This window comes from Cordyceps militaris (assembly GCF_000225605.1).
Source record: "Cordyceps militaris CM01 unplaced genomic scaffold CCM_S00009, whole genome shotgun sequence".
NCBI classification, from domain to species: Eukaryota; Fungi; Ascomycota; class Sordariomycetes; order Hypocreales; family Cordycipitaceae; genus Cordyceps; species Cordyceps militaris.
Window position 1 is genome coordinate 217,812 of NW_006271977.1, and position 17,122 is coordinate 234,933.

Below are 17,122 nucleotides of genomic sequence, written 5' to 3' on the forward strand. Positions count from 1 at the left end.
GTAAAACAATAGACCTAAGAGCAAATGTTCCTTATTAGCCGGGAAAAACGCCATGAGAGTGCATGGCTGTGCGAACCGCGCCTTGTAACGACGAATCGGAACCCAAGGCATCCAAATTGACTGCCGAAATGTAATGTACCACCGCTGTTCTTATCATATCTCTAAATTGCCATCTTATATTTTACGCTTCCATATATTGAATCCTATTCATGTCTCATCTTTCTCATATTCTGCATTTCCTTCTTGTCCTTATTCGTTCGTTGCCTGAATAACCCCATGCCAAGTTCATGCGTTGATAGATGCAGGCGCTGTCACTTGGCAGCGCACATAATATACCTCCCCCACCAAGTTAAATTCTCCTCATCAGCATGGTAGCAATCATTTCTTGCGCATATGTGCATGCCCTTATATTCTCCGACAAGTCAACCCTCTCCTGGGTAACCTACCCTGCACCCCACCCACGTTATCAGAAGGGGGGTGGTGACTCAACTTTTTTCGTCCTGTCATCAGCAGCGAAACCGAACCGCCCCGCGCGCAGGCCCGCTGCAGCCTTGCAGCAAGCCGGCGCCTTTTCTTCAGCAACTCTCTCTCTCTCAACCCGAGTTTCTCTCTCTCACTCACCCATCGTTACCGTTCTCTGTGCTGCTTCTTTACCGTTTTGCTGGCCCTATTCCTCCCAGCCTGTATCCTCACTCACCTGGCCCTTGCCAGACCAGCTTTTTTCTCAGAAGGCGCACGCTGCTGCTCTCCCACCCCCCCGCGTAACCTGATGACGGGCAGACCAGCGATTGTCGGCGGGGAGGCCGGTCCTGAACCGCCGTACCCTCTGCAGATGGAAGGCAAGGTCATTTCTGGGTTTGGCCGCGGCTCCAAAGAGGTATGTGCCGCCATTCCCACCGACCACGCCCATGTACTGACCAAGTTTCCAGCTCGGCATTCCCACGGCCAACCTGCCCGTCGACGCCGCCGTGACGCCCTGGATCGGCGACATCACGTCTGGCGTGTACTTTGGGTACGCGGCGCTGTCGCTGCCGGCGTCGCACCCGGAGCACGCGCCGGCCGCGCCGGCGACGTCCTCCTTCTCCGTCTTCCCCATGGTCATGTCCATCGGGTACAACCCGTTTTACAAGAACACGGTGCGCAGCGCCGAGGTGCACGTGCTGCACAAGTTTTCGCACGACTTTTACGACGCCCACATGCGCCTGCTCATTGCCGGCTTCATCCGCGAGGAAAAGGACTACGAGAGCCTCGAGGCCCTGATTGACGACATCAACGTTGACTGCGACGTCGCCCGCAGCAGTCTGGCGCGCGAGCGCTGGGCGTACGGCGCGCTGCAGGGCGGGGAGTGGCTGACCAAGCCGCTGTAGACGGTCGGAGGCTGCTGCGTCATGAGGGATACGAGTGCATGTGCAAATGGGATGGAGTTTATGGACAGGGTAGACAAAAACCATGTGTAGAGAACACGAGAGTGCGGATACAATATACACGCTTTATAGAACATGCTGTGCGTCATTTACGTTGTCACATTCAAAATCACCGCAGGAAAAAACACGCGAGGATTCATCATATCCAATGTTCGGCGACCCTGGCGCCGAGGGTATCACGGCCTCATGCCCGTCCTCTCTGCCCGCTCTACCCAGACCCAAACGAAAGACCAAAGTGCCCACCCAAAACAAAACCCCGGCAGAAGAAGGAAATAACCAAAACCCCAAAACTGAATCAAGTTAAAACACCTCCCATGCAGTAAAGAAAAACCCAAGTTACACCGTCTCTCCATCTAAACCACACACACTGTCCGCTTACACAGCGAGCTGGTGAGGCTCCTGGTTTGGATAATATCTCGGCAAGAACTAACACTCACGTTAGTACAGAGTCGGCGTTGCTTTCAGGCAGTGTACTCACGTTGATGATAATCATCATCGGAATGTCAAACACGTCACGCTTAATCGTCCAGCAATACGTGCAATCCACCTTGCCATCCTTTTCGATGCGCGAGATGCCATGTTCGCCGTCAATCTTGGTCACGCGGTTGCTCAGGATACTCCCGGCCGTGGCCTTGACGGCACCGCCCCCATTCGTCACCCCTAGGGGCTTGACGTCGCCGACCCCAACCCCCGCGGCGCCACCCGTACGGTACTTCATCAGACGGCAGCTGCGCTGGACCTTGCCGCGCGAATCCTCAAACGCGAGCTGGCCGAAGTCGTGGTAAAAATCGACGACGCTGTCGTCGTCGAGCAGCTCCGCCAGAAACACGGGCTGCTGGGCCTCGCCCGTTCTCCAATTACGCGGAGGTAGCACCTCGCCGCCTTCGCCCCCACCGTACACGTTGCGGTTGGCTTCGTTTCCCAGCAGCACGTCCTTGGTCCAGCCCGTCAGCGCCGTGAATTCCTTGTTCACGGCAGCGACCTCGCCGGACCGGCGACACACAACAGTGGGTGCGCAGCAGTGCTGCAGGAAGTCGTGAAACTCGACGAGCGTGCGCTGGAAGCACTTCTCCATAAATACCAAGTCTTCCCGGGTGAGGTCTTTTGTACAGGCGATAAAAGATGGGCGGATTTCCGCCAAGGACCGCGCGACTTTAATGACCTTGCTGTGGGGAAGACGGTCGCGTAGGACCTGCACCATGTTGTGGAAGCCTTTGGTGTAGGGATACGGCTCCTTGACGGACGTGTAGATGCCGGCGGAGTCACGTTGTCGTTTGCCAAGAATCTGGGCTACCTTGTCTGGTTTTGTCTTGATGCGGGCAGCATGTGCGTTTTGTAGCGCAAAGCTGTTGGGTTTGGGAGATCCCTCGGCATTGTTGGGCGGACTTGTCGTCGCATCAGTGCTTGGACTGGCTAACGACTGCGGTGCCGCAGCAATGGCGTAGGCGTGCGGCAAACCGTGCTGCAGGTTGCCTTGCGTGTACATGCTGGCATTGGCATCCGTGCCGCCGTACTCGCCGCTCAGCATGGTGGCACCGTTGCCGTTGGCGAAAAGCGACGCGTATGCGGGGTCAGTCGACTGCGATATTGAATTATCCCGCGTTGAAGGATCCGCGCCCATACCCATCTTGTTCAGGATGCCAAACTCCCAGCCAGCGTATTGACTGCCAAAGTTCAGGCCTTCTAGGTCAAAGTTGTAGAGAGCAGGATTGCTCGGATCAAATAGCGCACTGAAATCCATCGCACCTCCTCCTAGAATGCCGCCAATTTGAGGCTGCGGACTTGGGAACGGATCCGACGCCGCCGTCGTCTGCGGGTTGAAGGCAAGATTCGGAGACAGCGTCACACCGGCCTGGGCCGTGGACGAATACACGGGATAAGAGGCAGTGCTGGCAGCCGATATGAATGCGCTACCCGGGGTAGAGATGGCAGCTTCTGAAGTTGTCGAGTTCTGTCTGTTGCCGTTGGTCTGAGTGGCGGTCCCGGAGCTTGGGTTGTAGTTTGGTCCCAACACGGGCCGTAGTGCTTCGGCCGGTGCATCATGGAGATACTTGGCCTTTTTGCGGACGCCATCTTGGCAAGCGTCTGCGAGACCGCGCTTGATACATCGTTGACAAGGGCGTTCGTCACCTGCAGGTTACACGTTAAGTTCGGATTCCGACTCGCGCGACTACAGCGGTGCGGGATCGGATACATACCACAAGTCAAGTGCGCCCTCTGGCAGGCAAAGCACGCTCTCCTGGCCTTTTTGCGTCTAGGTCTCGAAGGATCTTTGGGATCGTACTTTTTCTTGGGTTCACCGTTGGTGTCGTCACCTGCGTTGTCTGTCATTTTGATATCGCCGTCTTCCTCGACATCGGATATATGGTCCGAGAGCTCGGTCGTTGAGTCGTCGACGTCGTCGGGCATCTTGGCTGTTTAATAGGGCAATTGGGCTACACAAGACGCAGGTGGTTTGGAGCCAAGGACATAGGACGGGTCGAAGCGATAAGCCACGAGGAGATCCGGGCAAGGATTGCCAAGGTCCTGGCTATCGATACAGCGCTCAGTGGCGTGGACGCAGTGCGACAGAGGCGGGCAACACAAAGGCAGCCGGGTCGGTGAAGAGGTGCGGTGTCGGACGAAACGGGAACTAGGTCCGTCGTCGCTTGCTTGTAGCGAGAAGGACCAGTCGGGCGCGTTGGTCGCAAGCTACCTAGTTTGGTTGCGCCGCGACAATGCGCAAGTCGGACTGGGTCAGACTGCGGTGAAGAACAGCACAAACAGCAGTGCAAGCTCAACGCTGTCGGTTCGTATTGACTGCAGGCAAATCTGAAACCAAGACGAGGGCGAATGGCTGGGTCGTACAGAGACGCCGGAGGCGGGGAGACGGACGCTGCTGTGTGATGTGTCGACTCGGCTAGTGGCAATGCAGCGAGCTGAGATGTGTGTGTGCGACGCGGAGGGAGGTCGGCGACAGGAGAGTGATTGTCGGTCGTCGTCTTCCAGGGCGATGTGCAGGTTCTAATTGACACAGAAAGCTAAGCGGGCTTTGTTAAGAGGAGTGGTTTCCATGAGTACGTGGCGGTATTTGGGTCGGGCAGCATTCGGCGACAGCGGGCACGGCGTATGTGGCAACGCGCAGGGCGAGGCTGCGTAGGATTGACCGTCTCCGGGTTGACGTGGTGTGAGGGGGACAATTGGGTGTGTGTCGCGCGCCTCTCGAGGTTGTATTTTGGGTGCGTGGCTTTCGGCTGAAGTGTGCTGTCGCGCACAAGACGGGGAGCAGTGGGCGTCGACGGGGGATCGAAGGGCGCCTTTTTCACCAAGCGGCACGGGACGCGCAAGGCGAGCGACGTCTTTGGCAGGAAAAAAGGACGGAGAGGCAGAGGCGGGAAGAGGAGAAGACGTCGGAGGAGCTAAATTGGCGCCATGCGAGAATTGCAGCGGTGGTGCAGGGCCATGCGGGCTCGCGTGTGTCGTGAGGACGCCGCAGCGTTTGGTCGGCGAAGGTATTCCGAGTGTGGATTGTAGCCTCGGGGCAAGAGCTGACGAGTTGAAGGGACGGAGGAGCCGGTAGAAAAAAAGGATGAAGAGAGGAGGAAGTGCCACAGGCAAAAGAGAAACACTGGAGACGACTGGATATGGGGAAACAAGAGGAGAGGCAGTTTGGGCAACTAGTGGGAGATGGAATCTGGGAAGACGGTTTTGGAGGGCTGTTCTTGGGATTTGCTCAAGCCGGGGATTTGGATTTTGCCAGCGTTGGTTTGGTTTGGGCTGGTGGAGATGAGGCTGGCCAGGCTGGCTCGGCAGGTGGATGAAGACGCTGAGGAAGACGCTAGCGCTGGTCTAGCAGTGGACTAAGAGCACCTGGATGGGGGCGGGAGGTGCTGGAGGCGCTGGAAGCGGGCACTATGGGCGCTGGAAACGTGCTATATTTTATTAAAGTCGTGGCCGTTGGCGGGCTGAACTGAGCCTCTCTCTCTGTTTCCTTCCATGTCAGCATGCGGGGTTTAACAGGTAACTACCAAGTGGCCGTTTTGCCTACATACATACCTACCTAGGTACCCATTTACCTCTGCCATTCTGCACTCTGCACCCCGTCTTCGCCTCTCTGAAAATTTGCCTCTCGTTACCATTTCCCCAGGCTGGACCATCCTCACTTTTAGTTAGTGGCTACAAAGCTATCCCTCGTTTTTAGTGGCTACAAAGCGCAATGCAGCGGCCGACGTGCTCGTTGCCCCTCCGGCCCAGCGGGTCAACCTTGGAATAGCTCGGTTGTGACTGGCTCGTGACCGGCCTCAGCTTTCAACGCCCAGCTTCGTTCCCCCCGCAGTCCCACTCTTGAGCCAGTCAACCAAGAGAATCTTTTCTGCACGCCACCGCCTGTCGTCCCTCCACCACCACATTCCTCGCAGCGCAGCGTCTGTGTGTGTGCCTTCTCTCGCGTGCAGCTTTTCTGGTTTGCCCTAGCCACCAGCCCAGACGCCAATTGCTCTAGTCGCCGCATCAAAACAAAGGCGATCGCTCATCTTCTCCAACTCGCAAAATGGACCTTCAACGGCGATGCCGGCCCAGGTCGGTGCTGGCCATCCCAGCAGGCGGAGGCATTAATACTGCTGCCCCTCGTCAATAGTTAGAACCCGTCTTGACTGCTTCACCAGAACGCCGCTTGATCGACAGGAATTTCTGCTCACAAGAGACATATGACGAAATAGGCTCTGCACCCCAGCACCACAGACACTAGCACCAGAACCTGCAACACACCCGCAACATATGCCTGCAACAACAAGCCCTCAGCCTCTTCAGGTCTTGGCACCACAGCAGCACCTCCTGCACCTCCTCGGCTCTGACAATTGCGAATTACGATGCGCTACTGCTGCCAATCCGGCCACGGCATCATGAGTCGTTGCCATGTCGCTCCCGCGCTCGGCCTCCCCGGACCACCAAACCAAACGGCCTACACCTCCTTCCACCGAAAGCTCCGGCACACGGACCGCTAATTGACTTTGTCTCCCACAACCATCAGGGCAAACATACCCGACGTCGTTGCAAGCCGAGGCGGCATCCACTCCGGCTTCATGTGGGAGCAAAGGCCGCTCACCCATGCCGCCGTGCCGGCCGGAACTCCACGTACCACGTAGCCGAAATTGCCCGCCAATTGCGAGTTGCTCATCTGACCGTTGGCGAACAAGGGCCAAAAAAAAAGAACGAGACATCACTACCCGTTGTTGCGGTCGCTAGTTGCACTTGTCCGCACTCCTCGTGCGTTGAGCTACATATAGCCTGCAGCTATTCTCTCTCCTCTACTACCGTTGCCTCTGCCGAGCCACAACTCCACATGCTCTGCAACATCACCGTCACCGTTCGCGTCGATCACAAGCCAAATACAGTGGCAGCCGGAATACAAGGTGTATCAGACTTTGATGCATTTTTCTAGTTACAACCTACTAACCCAAACAACCAATAAACTCCCTGAGATGCTAGAAATACCGCTATGTTAGCAGCAATGCCGAAAGCATCACTGCAATTATGAGAACCACCGGGTCATTCCTTCACCCGTTCCGGCGCCCAGGACCCTGCGCTTTGTAATTCTTCATCAACGTCTTGTTGCCGTTGCGCCCCAGCCTCGACAGTTGTTGCCAATTCGCCCGCAGCGCCTGGTTGGCCTGTTTTCGGTAGCGCGCGAGCTCCCGGCGCTGCTCACGGGGTGGCAGGTGCGCCAGCGCCTGTTGGTCGCGCACGCTCAGCTGTGCCATCTGCCTCGCCGCCTTCTTCGTCAAGCCCATATTCGCGCCGTCCAGCATGACCTGCCGCTGCTCATCGCTGCCGCGGATCGCCAACGCCGTCTCTGCCTCCTTGAGCTGCCCTCGCTCCAGCCTCTTGCGACGAGTGCCTCCATTGCCGGCACCGCTCGGCGCGCCGTCAGCGCCGCGCTGCGCGATGAGCTTGCCCGACGCCAGCTGCATGGTGCCCTCGTCTGGCCCTGCGAGCCCCGACACCAGCCGCGCGTCTAGCGCCGACACGTCGTAGAACTCGCGCATTTCCGGATTGGCCATGTCGAAGTGGCAGTGGCCCTTGCTCTGCATGTGCTGCTGCGCTGCCGCCGCCGACCGTCGCCGGCTGCCGCACGCGATGCACTCGTGGTATGTGTAGATGACGAGCTGCAGGTACCACACCAGCGTCTCCAGCTCCACGGCCAGCTCCGCCTGGTACGGCACTACGAAGCTGTGCGTGCTCGCCATGTGAATAAGGTTCGCGTCCAGGTCTGCTGACTGCACGTCGCAAAAGAGACACTGCTCGGCGACGAAGCCCGGGTGTGCGATGCACCTGCTCGGCTCCGCGTCGGAATCGGAATCGCTCGACGGCGGGTAGGACAGGCTGCTATCCGAGTCCGAGTCGCTCGCGCTATGAATCTCGGCACCCGACAGCGCGGCGCTGTCCGAGTCCGAGTCGCTCGCGGTGCGAATCTCGGCACCCGACTGCGCGGCTCTTCGCCGCAGATTGGCGACACTGTGCTGGTTAGCATTGGCTGCTGCCGGCAGATGGCCAGGTAAAACGTACTGTTCTGGTGATTTGGCGTGTACGCGGAATGCGCCCACTGTATCAAAGGTGAGGCTGCAGGTGCTGCAGGTGCTGCAGGTTCCAGTCGTTCCCGTCATGGTGGAAATTGGATAATCGTGAGTAATACGACAAGAAAAGAGGTGTAGGAGTCTGAATTGTGTGTTTTTTTTTTGGTAGGTTATCCAGTCGAGAAACTACACCATGTTGCGGCGGGTGCCTTGATTTATATACATTTGCCCATTTGAGTATTTTTTTTCGCTTACACCTCTAGCGGCTCGATACTTTACCAACATGCAAACCTTGGTCCGCTAGGTTTTCCTGTTAAGCACCTACATACTTCCCAAGCTAGATAGTTTGGGGCAAGAAACAAAAGCCTTTCCGTCTGAGAAAAGCAAAAACCCCTGGCAGCCCCTAGAAGTGAGTCACTCTACGGTGTCTGAGAATTTACCAAGTTACTACATCACCCTCTTTAGCGGCATTGACTCAGAGGCTAACCCCGCACTTTCGTGACTAAACTGCCATTGTTTTCCGCGAACCAAGCAATTTGGGGAACTTTAATTGTCAAGGATGAACATTTTAAATCGCGGCCTTCTGGTTAGCTAGAAGGATGCGAGTCTTGTAATTTTTATTTTATTATGTAAATCAAGTATGAACTGTGGCTTGCGGCGCAGCTCGTTCCGGTAGGAGCAACCGCGGCGTTTTGGCTTACACATTTTGCAAAGTACGAGGGACCAGTCATCAAACAAGGCAATTCCAATATTATGCAAAGTAGTTACGGGAAATGCAGCATTCCCTTCTCATAGCACGTACTCAATCTTGAACGTCCAGACATATCTATCCCCGTCCACCACGCTCTGCGGGAGCTCCAGCGTCAAGGTCCCCAGCCCTTGCCAGCGCACGCCCAGCTCAGTCCCGTCCGCCGCGCCGCCGAGCGCCGTGACGCGATCCCCCGGCAAGTACGGCACCTCATCCGGAACTGCCACTTCACTGGCCGGCCTCCCCACGTGATGAATATAAAACGCGTCCGCCGTGGCCGTGTACCGAAACGGGTCCGCGCCGGCCGTCACGGCCCAGTACGTGGTGTCGAAGATGGCCTCGGCGTGGGCGCGGATCCAGGCGCCGGCGTCGCGCAGGTTGGTCTGCATGATGGACGGGATGGCGCCGTCGCCGCGGGGCCCAATGTCGAGGAGGAAGTTGCCATTGCTGGCGACAATGTCGACGAGGGAGCGGACAATGGCCTCGCCCGTCATGTACTGGGCGGCGGGCGTGACGTGGTTGTAGCCGTACGAGTAGGGGTCCATGCCCCGGCTCGACTCCCACTTTCGGTCTAGAGGATGCGTCGGATTGGGGTCATATCTGGCGCAAAACATGTTAGCGGCAACCTTTTGGTTGTGAAGCTTGGTTTCGGGGGGGGGCGGTCGACATACTCGGGCGTGTCAAAGTCGCCTCGGAGGCCGCAGCGCGAGTTGAACGACACCTGCCGCCCGCTCTTGCGCGCCCAGTTGATCCAGCGGGCCATGACACCCGCCGACGCATTCGGGCCGCCAATGTCGCACCACAAAATCTCGGTGCCGTAGTCGTACGCGAGCGCCTCCATCTGCGGCACCTGCACGTCCGTCACGAAATCGCCCACCTCGACGTGCCCCGTGTAGTTCAGCACCTGCCCCGTGTAGGGATTTGTCGGGGGCCCGCCGGCAAAGCTGCCGCCGTGCCGGTACTGCGGGTTGTACCACTCGGGCAGGCTGAAATAGGTGCCGCGGCGCAGGTGCGGCTGGTGCTGCCGGGCGGCGGCAAAGAGCTCGCCTAGAAAGTCGCGTCGAGGGCCGTAGTGCACGGTGGAGCGCCGGCTGATGGACGTGGAAAAGTTGAAGAGGGCGAAGCCGTCGTGGTGCTCTGGGAGTGTGTGAGTGCCGGTTCTGGGAGGTTGGTAGTACATCGGGGCAACGCAACGTACTGGTGGTGGGAACAAAGTATTGGGCACCGGCATCGGCAAAGAGATCAACCCATTCCTTGGGGTTGAAGTTCTCGCCAGTAAAGTTGGCGGCAAAGTCGTCGTAGTTGAGGTCCTTGCCGTACGTCTTCAAGTGGTACTGATACGTCTGCGTCTTGTCATTTGGGTTATGCTGCCACTTCCAGTACCTGCACACCTGTCAACCGCGTCCTCTTTTCAGAAACAAAAAACCAAACACTCACCACTCGGCGTAATTCTCATTCTTGCCCGTGTTGCCGTACGCTGGCACTGAGTACAAGCCCCAGTGGATAAAGATGCCATACTTGATCTTGTCAAACCAGTCAGGCGTGCGGTGCGCGAGCAAGCTCTCCGCCGTACTTTCATAATCAGCAATGCCGCAAAATCCCGCGAGTGCCACATCCGCCGTCTGCGAGCCGGCGATGGCCGTGACTTTGCCGTGGCACGACGCACCGGCCTTGACGCCGGCCTTGTTCCGGACGCCGACCTGCACCAGCGCCCGCTGGCCCGGGGCGAGGCGCACGACGGTACCGGGACGGACCGTGTCCAGAGACGGCGAGGCGATTGTCACCGTGAGGTTATGGCTCTTTGTGAGGAACTGCGTCTTGTGCGTGTTGAGCACAAAGAGCTCAATGATCTGGACAAAGTCGCTGCCGTCGAACCACTTGGTGGTGAGGTTGGGGCTGATGACGCTGATAGTGGGCGCATCGTCGCCTGGAGAATGGTCAGTACTCGCAAGAGAACGGGGAATGGGCAACCGACTGAGCCAGGCAATTTGCACGTCGTCTGTGCTGAGCAGGCCTGAGGCGGCCGAGGCTGCCACGGTGAGAGCAGCGAGCCAATGCATCATAGCAACCATTGCGGACTGGCGATTGATTTCTGTTCGTGTGAGATGCAAGGGAGACGATGCATCCTTTAAATACGAGTCCGCCCAAGCGAGCTCAAGGCATCTCCAATTGACCTTCCTGATCTGAACGCTGCGCTACGACGCTGGGTGCGCAAGACCGGGGTCAAAAAGTCTCCCGTCGGGTATTTTACCCCCGCTGTTCAAAGCTAGCGCAATGAAATTATGCATCTGGTACTTGAGTGCGGGGGTAGCATTTTGTTTCGATCGCCGGACTTGTGTCGGAGGATCTACACGATGATGAGAACAGCCGGACAAAGGGCCTCGGGTTATTGGCGTCAGGATGGCCCATGGTACGGGGCTCGATACCACCCTTTAAGCCTTTTCCCCGCCGCTTCTTTGACGTCAAGACAAGAAGCTGACGGATGCCCGTCTAACTCTGAGCTGATTGTTGTCGGATGTAACCTTTCCATGCAGCAGACCAAATCTGTCGTGTTATTTTGCAGTGATCCCCAAGGTTACCCCTCGAGTAGAGTCATCCAATCATCATTCCAATCTATGTACTATTCAAAAAGAGTCCATATCGATGTGCCGTTATATACATGCCCCCAGCTCCTCATTACTCGGGCGGAACATCCACGCCGTGCGTGCGCACGTACTCAATCATCTTGTCGTAGTTGCGGCACTTGTGGTGGACGTTAAAGTCGAGCTGCAGGCCCGTCGGGCGCATGGGGTTGTCCTCGGCCAGGACGGGCGTGACGTCGGCGTAGCACATGAAGCTGAGACGCAGCGACTCGAGGCAGTGGTCGACGTGCATGCGGCCGGCCAGCTCGTCGGTGAGGAACCACGGGTACGAGTGCCAGCTCTCGTTGAACATGCGCAGCGGCCATGTCGCTTGGCGGATGAGGCTCTGAGGAAGAGAGAGAAGAGGGTCAGCGGATGGTAGGAACAAGGGGAGCGCAGGTACACATACGAGGCAGTGGAGCTGGTGAAAGACTTCGAGGGTGCCGGCGTACGTCGGATTCTTGGGATCGCTCCCTTCAATCTCGGTGAATTGAACGCCGGCACGGGTCTTGTTCAGTTTGGCAATCTCATCCATGCTTAGCCCAACACCGGGCTCTGCGAAGGCTCAAGGTCAGCACATCGCAAACGCGGCGACACATCATGTACACGTACGATACCAAAGCTCCTCCCAGGCCGTCTCAAGTTCGAGCGTCGGCGGTCCTCTGTACTTGGACGTCTGGTTAAAGGCGTTTTGAAAGTCACCCTCCCAATGCTCTACGCCTCCGTTAAACACCGGCGCTATCACCACAGTCAGTCTCCCAACACATCTCACAGCGCAACGGGGCCAACAACTCACAGTACGGCGAGGTCATCCGGTCACACTCGAGCAGTGACGGCTTGGCGAGCCAGGAAATAGCCGCCAAGCACATCGAGACGAGAAACACGAGGACATTGCCAATCATCAAGACCCGAAAGCGCTTCTGCTTGTGCGCCAGCCGGGCCTCGCGACGGGTCAGGTCAGCGTCCCAGTCGCCGCTGCTGTCGTGGTCGGCAGCGTCGACGGGGTGGTAGCCCTTGGCGGATGGCATGGCTGGCTACGGTCGTGCGGTGCTGGTCTGGAGAGGGGGGGACGCTGCGAGAGCGCGTTGTCGTTTGCGGTTGGAGATGGGATGGTTCTGCGAGGGGTCAGTTGGAAAGGTGGTGCCACTGCGTTTCTGATGGCGGGCGGGTGGCGGATTCCGGGCTGGTAATGCAGTGGAGCGGAATCAAGGCGGGAGACAAAAGTTCTGTGCGATTTTCACACCCTATAAATCTACTAATATAGCCCTGGAATATTTTTACAAATTTGATTAGATAAATCACTACTTAAAATACCAAGTAATCATTTTCTGTAGGTAGATGTCCGTAATGGTCCGCCCCCGTAACTTGTACTGCTGTTGTTGAATTGCTACCGGATCCTATAAGTTCAACTCCTCGTACTCCGTACACCCACACTAGATAAGATTTCGCTAATGAACGGTAAATATAATCCAGATTCCTGCTCGGCCAGCGAGGAGGATACGACTTAGACATGATTCTAAAAAAAAGAGAGACCAGTCAACACGAAAATTGATGCGCTATTTGGCCAAAGGGAGGACTTCGCCAAGGTTGTAGGCCAGAAGCGTCAGGAAGCGGGGGTCAATCGAGCCATCTTGATTGCGGAAGCCATCGCGAAAGCTCTGAGCGGGCGAGACACGAATGTCCACGCCACGCGTCTTGAAATTGACCAGGCCCTGCACGATGCGGACCTCCCAATTGAAGAAGGAAACAACCGTCACCTGTCCAAGGTTGTCAGCCAAACAGACAAACAAGCAAGCAGCCTGAGCAGGCCGGGTCGTGTAGGTGGTGGAACTCACGCCAAAGTAGTCGAGGTCCTTGTAGGCAGCCTTGAGCTTGTTGGCGGCCGCGATAAAGACAATGGACTTGAACTCGCTAGTTCGGAGCGTACCCGGCTTCCACGGCGTCGAGTCGATGACATGGTGGATGACATGTGGCTTGCGGGGATCGGGAAGCGTCTCGCGAGGCTTGGAGGGTAGTAGATTTAAAAAGAAGGAGCCAGGTGTCCAAGTGTAGTCATCGTGGTAGTTGTGTAGGTAACGATCGGTACCCTCGCCGCTGCAAGGAAAGACATGGTTAGTTGAAATGGAAGTGCAAGGGAAAAGGGGGAGGTGGGAGGGGGGAGGAGAGGCAGGAAAGGCGACAGAAGCAACGTACCCGCCCCATTGCCAGCAAGTTCTGTCTTGCAGAGTGTCGTGAGAGCGCGGGTCCTGGTTATTCTGCAAATAAGCTGCAACAATATTTGCGAGGAAGTAGCCGTTGTGATGGCAACGGGACGGACTTGTCCCGTCCCCCGCTTCATAATCATACTTGTCCTGCGCGATCCAGGGCTTTAGCTCGTCAAGAGCGCGCCTCAGCGCTTCCCTGTCCATTAGACCAAGAAGGGCGGGAGCGCCGTTGCGCGGCGCACCAGTATCAAAGTCGAGGGGCACGACGGTGGCACGGTACTCGATTAGGATCGATTCAGGAATGCTGGGTTCCTTAAAGGCTAAGAGCGGGTGGAGGGTTTTCTGTAGGAATAGCCTCACATCGACATTGGCGGGCTTTGACTGTACCGCGTCGTTTGATTCGTTTGATTTGTACATGTCCAAATCGTGTCAATGATGCTGAAGGACGCGATGCAAAGGGAACAAATGGTGTAGTATGAAGTGGTGTAGTACGAAGGGAGTGTGTGAGTGTGTGGTTTGAACGACTTGCTACACGGGGTTATTAAATTAAGTAGAACTAGCACTATAGTCTATACTAATATAGCTTTCTAGTAATAGTAATTATTAAAGTATAAGTTCTAGTGTCGTCTTGTTGTATCCGTAGATGATGCAAGCAACAAGTCAACAAGTGCGAGTAAACAAACAGGTCAGCCAGCCAGGGGTACTACCTACACTCTCTTGCTACATCAACACCACCTTTTTGAAAGTTAGGGAGGTAGGCATAGAAGCATAGTGCCAACGTATCTTTTGTTTCTTAAAGGGATTTAGAGAGTTTACCTTCTATATCTACTACAATATAGCAGCGTATTCTACCTTACGTTAGTAGGGGCGTGATCTACCACATTAACGGCAGCGGAGATTAGCACCGAGAGACAATAGTTATGTTATCTACTACGTTATAGTAGCGCTTTAATTAGGTAGTAAGATATCTCCTACTAATAGTGGCGTTTTTGTATATATTCTTTAAAATAGAAGTATATATTAACTAGAAATATAGAGCTATATTAAGTAGGTAATAATATCGGGTTTTTCCCCTTTTTTTCCCCTATATCTTTATAGATTAAAAAATATAAAGGTATTAAATAATAATAATAATTTTTATATACTAATTAGGCTAAATAACCTATCTAGTACCTCTACTAATAATAGGGTAAGGAAAAACTAGAGTACCTAAGGGAAAACCTTAACCATATTTGCGGGATTCTATATAGTCTTAATCTAGAGTATATAGGGGTCTAGTAAGACCCCTCTTGATGCCTTATGCCGGGTTTTTATCCACGTCCCGGCGCCGTGTCTGGCCTATGCCTCTCCGGCCAGCCAAGCCTGATTATCCTCCCCCTAGTATATAAATATAGTATAATATAATATAATAAATTTATATTATTTTAATAATACTTTAATAATCTTTTAATACCTCTTTAATAATTTAATAAGATATAGTATTATTTTAAATAAATTTATAAAATTTATAAAACGAAAAAAGAATAGGTAATATACTAAGGAGATAAACACTTACTAGAGTATAAGGCTAGAAAAACTTTTCTCTACACTCTAATAAGGTAAGCCTTAATATCGCCTTATCTATAACCTTATATACTAGGTAGTTAAAACTTACTACGGCCCCTATCGGTACTTACAAACGCAACACGCTCCCCAGCTTGCGAAAGACGGCATACGCATCGCTCCGAAAGTCATCCGTCAGATAGTCGTTGCTGAACTGCGTCTTGAACCACATGAGCGTCCGTTTCTCCTTCCACATCGGCCAGTGAGAATACCCGCCCTTTCCCTTATTCGGATCCAAGTCGTATATAAAGTTGAAGTAGTAGCGGCGGCAGCTCAGCGTCGCGTGCGTCGTCGGCACGCCGTAAAAGACCTGCACGAGATCCGAGGCGTGGAACGTCCCGAGCACGGGGAGACCAAACGCGTACGAGGACAGATAGGACCACGTGGGCACGTCCGGATTGGCGTGCGTCGCCAGCTCGAGAAATTGGCGCCGCGGGAGCGTAAAGACCAGGTCGCCAATCATGGCCGCGATGCGCTTGAAGTTGGGATACAGGACATTCAGCGAGCCCGTGCGGAAAGGGCTCCCGTCAAAGTCGCTGGGGTACATATCCACAAGCGACCGCAGCTGGTCCTTGGTTGCGTTTTGAAAGTACAGCGTCGAGAAGTAGTCGACCAGATCATCGTCCGTCTTGATGCTCTGCTGGAACAGCGAGAACAGCGTCCCCTCGTCCTCCTGGTCGCCGTTGATGAGCGGCACGGCATGGTACCGTCCAGCCGCTACGAGATCCTCTGCGCTTGCCGGCAGCACGTTTCCGTCCGGCCGCGGCAGATACGATAGCGCAGTCGAGCTAAAAGAGAGCCAGCTCGGCACAGACGTGGCCGCCTCGTAAAATGCGCCGTAGTCGAGCGACCGGAGGCACGCCAGGGTATCGTCCGCACCGGCGCAGCCAGCGGCTCGGACAACAGCGTTGTACACAGCCTGACCCTTGGGACAGTCTATGGCATCGGCCGGCATGAAGCTCCCAGAGTCCATGAGGGCACCGCGGAAGAGAGGCTTTCCCTTGTACGTCGCGCTGCCGCCAAACAGGACCATTTGATGGGCGACGGAGAAGGAACCTGCCGACTCTCCCCAGAGCGTCACTTTGTCCGGATCGCCGCCAAAGTACGCCACATTGTCCGCCACCCACTCGAGCGCCATCCTCTGGTCGAGCAATCCCGCATTCGCGCTTCCGTCCCTGTGAATTTCCGCGCCGGGCAGGAACCCGAAGCCGCCCACGCGGTAGTTGACGGCCACGTAGACAAACGGCATGCCATCGCCGACCGCGGCTGCCAGAAGGGACGTCGCGTCGTACGTGTTGCTGCCGCCGAGCTCGAAGCCGCCCCCAAAGATCCAGAACAGCACGGGAAGCTTCGTGTCGGGCCGCGTGCCGGCCGGGCGCTGCACCGAGACGGTCAGGCAGTCCTCCTGGCCGCGGAGCACGTCCCTGAGCACGGGCAGGTCGATGAGGCTGCTCGCGATTCTCCCCAGCGCCGTCTTGGTGGCGTTGGAGATGAGCATTTGTGGGCAGGACGGGGCGATGCCCGTGGCGTCGACGGGCTCCAGCTTCCGAGAGATCTTTTGCGGGGGCTTGAAGCGTAGCGGTCCCACAGGGGGATCGGCGTAGGGGATGCCGTTGAAGGTTTCAATGCCCTGACCGGAACGACCAATGACTGTTGTGCCAGAGGCCAACTCCACTGAAATCTTCTGGGTGGCGCGGGCTCAGGGCGAGCGTGTACGGCAGCCTATAGGTGAGTGTTGTCGCCAAATCCCAATTCACACCTAGTGTGTGGTTAGATATGAAATAATGCGTACGTAAGTGGGCCGTTATGTTTTTTAGATACATATTATCCTTATAGCCAGTTAGCAGCTACCAAGCCAGCCAGCCAGCCAGCCAGCCAGCCAGCCAGCCAGCAAGCCAGCAAGTAAGTAAGCCAGCTAGGTAGCTAGCCAGCGAGGAAGCCAGCGAGGAAGCCAACGAGGAAGCCAACGAGG

General features: G+C 55.7%; 7 protein-coding genes across 7 annotated transcripts; 1 reads left to right on the forward strand and 6 right to left on the reverse strand.

Moving 5' to 3' along the window:
• Window positions 1-769: 769 nt before the first annotated feature.
• On the forward strand, window positions 770-1,367 carry CCM_09383 (Riboflavin kinase; the record flags this gene model as incomplete). Its single annotated transcript, XM_006674517.1, has 2 exons — window positions 770-877; window positions 930-1,367. The coding sequence occupies 2 exons, from the start codon at window positions 770-772 to the stop codon at window positions 1,365-1,367; spliced, it is 546 nt and encodes a 181-aa protein (XP_006674580.1).
• A 432-nt stretch (window positions 1,368-1,799) lies between these two features.
• CCM_09384 (C6 finger domain protein, putative) lies at window positions 1,800-3,833 on the reverse strand (the record flags this gene model as incomplete). Its single annotated transcript, XM_006674518.1, has 3 exons — window positions 1,800-1,850; window positions 1,903-3,554; window positions 3,623-3,833. 3 exons carry the CDS (start codon window positions 3,831-3,833, stop codon window positions 1,800-1,802), a joined length of 1,914 nt encoding a protein of 637 aa, XP_006674581.1.
• Window positions 3,834-6,958: 3,125 nt separating this feature from the next.
• Window positions 6,959-8,065, reverse strand: CCM_09385 (pre-60S factor REI1, putative; the record flags this gene model as incomplete). Its single annotated transcript, XM_006674519.1, has 2 exons — window positions 6,959-7,916; window positions 7,968-8,065. 2 exons carry the CDS (start codon window positions 8,063-8,065, stop codon window positions 6,959-6,961), a joined length of 1,056 nt encoding a protein of 351 aa, XP_006674582.1.
• Window positions 8,066-8,764: 699 nt separating this feature from the next.
• CCM_09386 (alpha-L-fucosidase, putative) lies at window positions 8,765-10,795 on the reverse strand (the record flags this gene model as incomplete). Its single annotated transcript, XM_006674520.1, has 4 exons — window positions 8,765-9,323; window positions 9,395-9,860; window positions 9,922-10,106; window positions 10,161-10,795. The coding sequence occupies 4 exons, from the start codon at window positions 10,793-10,795 to the stop codon at window positions 8,765-8,767; spliced, it is 1,845 nt and encodes a 614-aa protein (XP_006674583.1).
• A 604-nt stretch (window positions 10,796-11,399) lies between these two features.
• CCM_09387 (uncharacterized protein) lies at window positions 11,400-12,372 on the reverse strand (the record flags this gene model as incomplete). Its single annotated transcript, XM_006674521.1, has 4 exons — window positions 11,400-11,690; window positions 11,754-11,899; window positions 11,957-12,082; window positions 12,141-12,372. 4 exons carry the CDS (start codon window positions 12,370-12,372, stop codon window positions 11,400-11,402), a joined length of 795 nt encoding a protein of 264 aa, XP_006674584.1.
• A 528-nt stretch (window positions 12,373-12,900) lies between these two features.
• Window positions 12,901-13,965, reverse strand: CCM_09388 (uncharacterized protein; the record flags this gene model as incomplete). Its single annotated transcript, XM_006674522.1, has 3 exons — window positions 12,901-13,101; window positions 13,180-13,438; window positions 13,538-13,965. The coding sequence occupies 3 exons, from the start codon at window positions 13,963-13,965 to the stop codon at window positions 12,901-12,903; spliced, it is 888 nt and encodes a 295-aa protein (XP_006674585.1).
• Window positions 13,966-15,220: 1,255 nt separating this feature from the next.
• Window positions 15,221-16,973, reverse strand: CCM_09389 (lipase 3 precursor; the record flags this gene model as incomplete). Its single annotated transcript, XM_006674523.1, has 2 exons — window positions 15,221-16,848; window positions 16,943-16,973. The coding sequence occupies 2 exons, from the start codon at window positions 16,971-16,973 to the stop codon at window positions 15,221-15,223; spliced, it is 1,659 nt and encodes a 552-aa protein (XP_006674586.1).
• Between the last annotated feature and the right edge of the window lie 149 nt (window positions 16,974-17,122).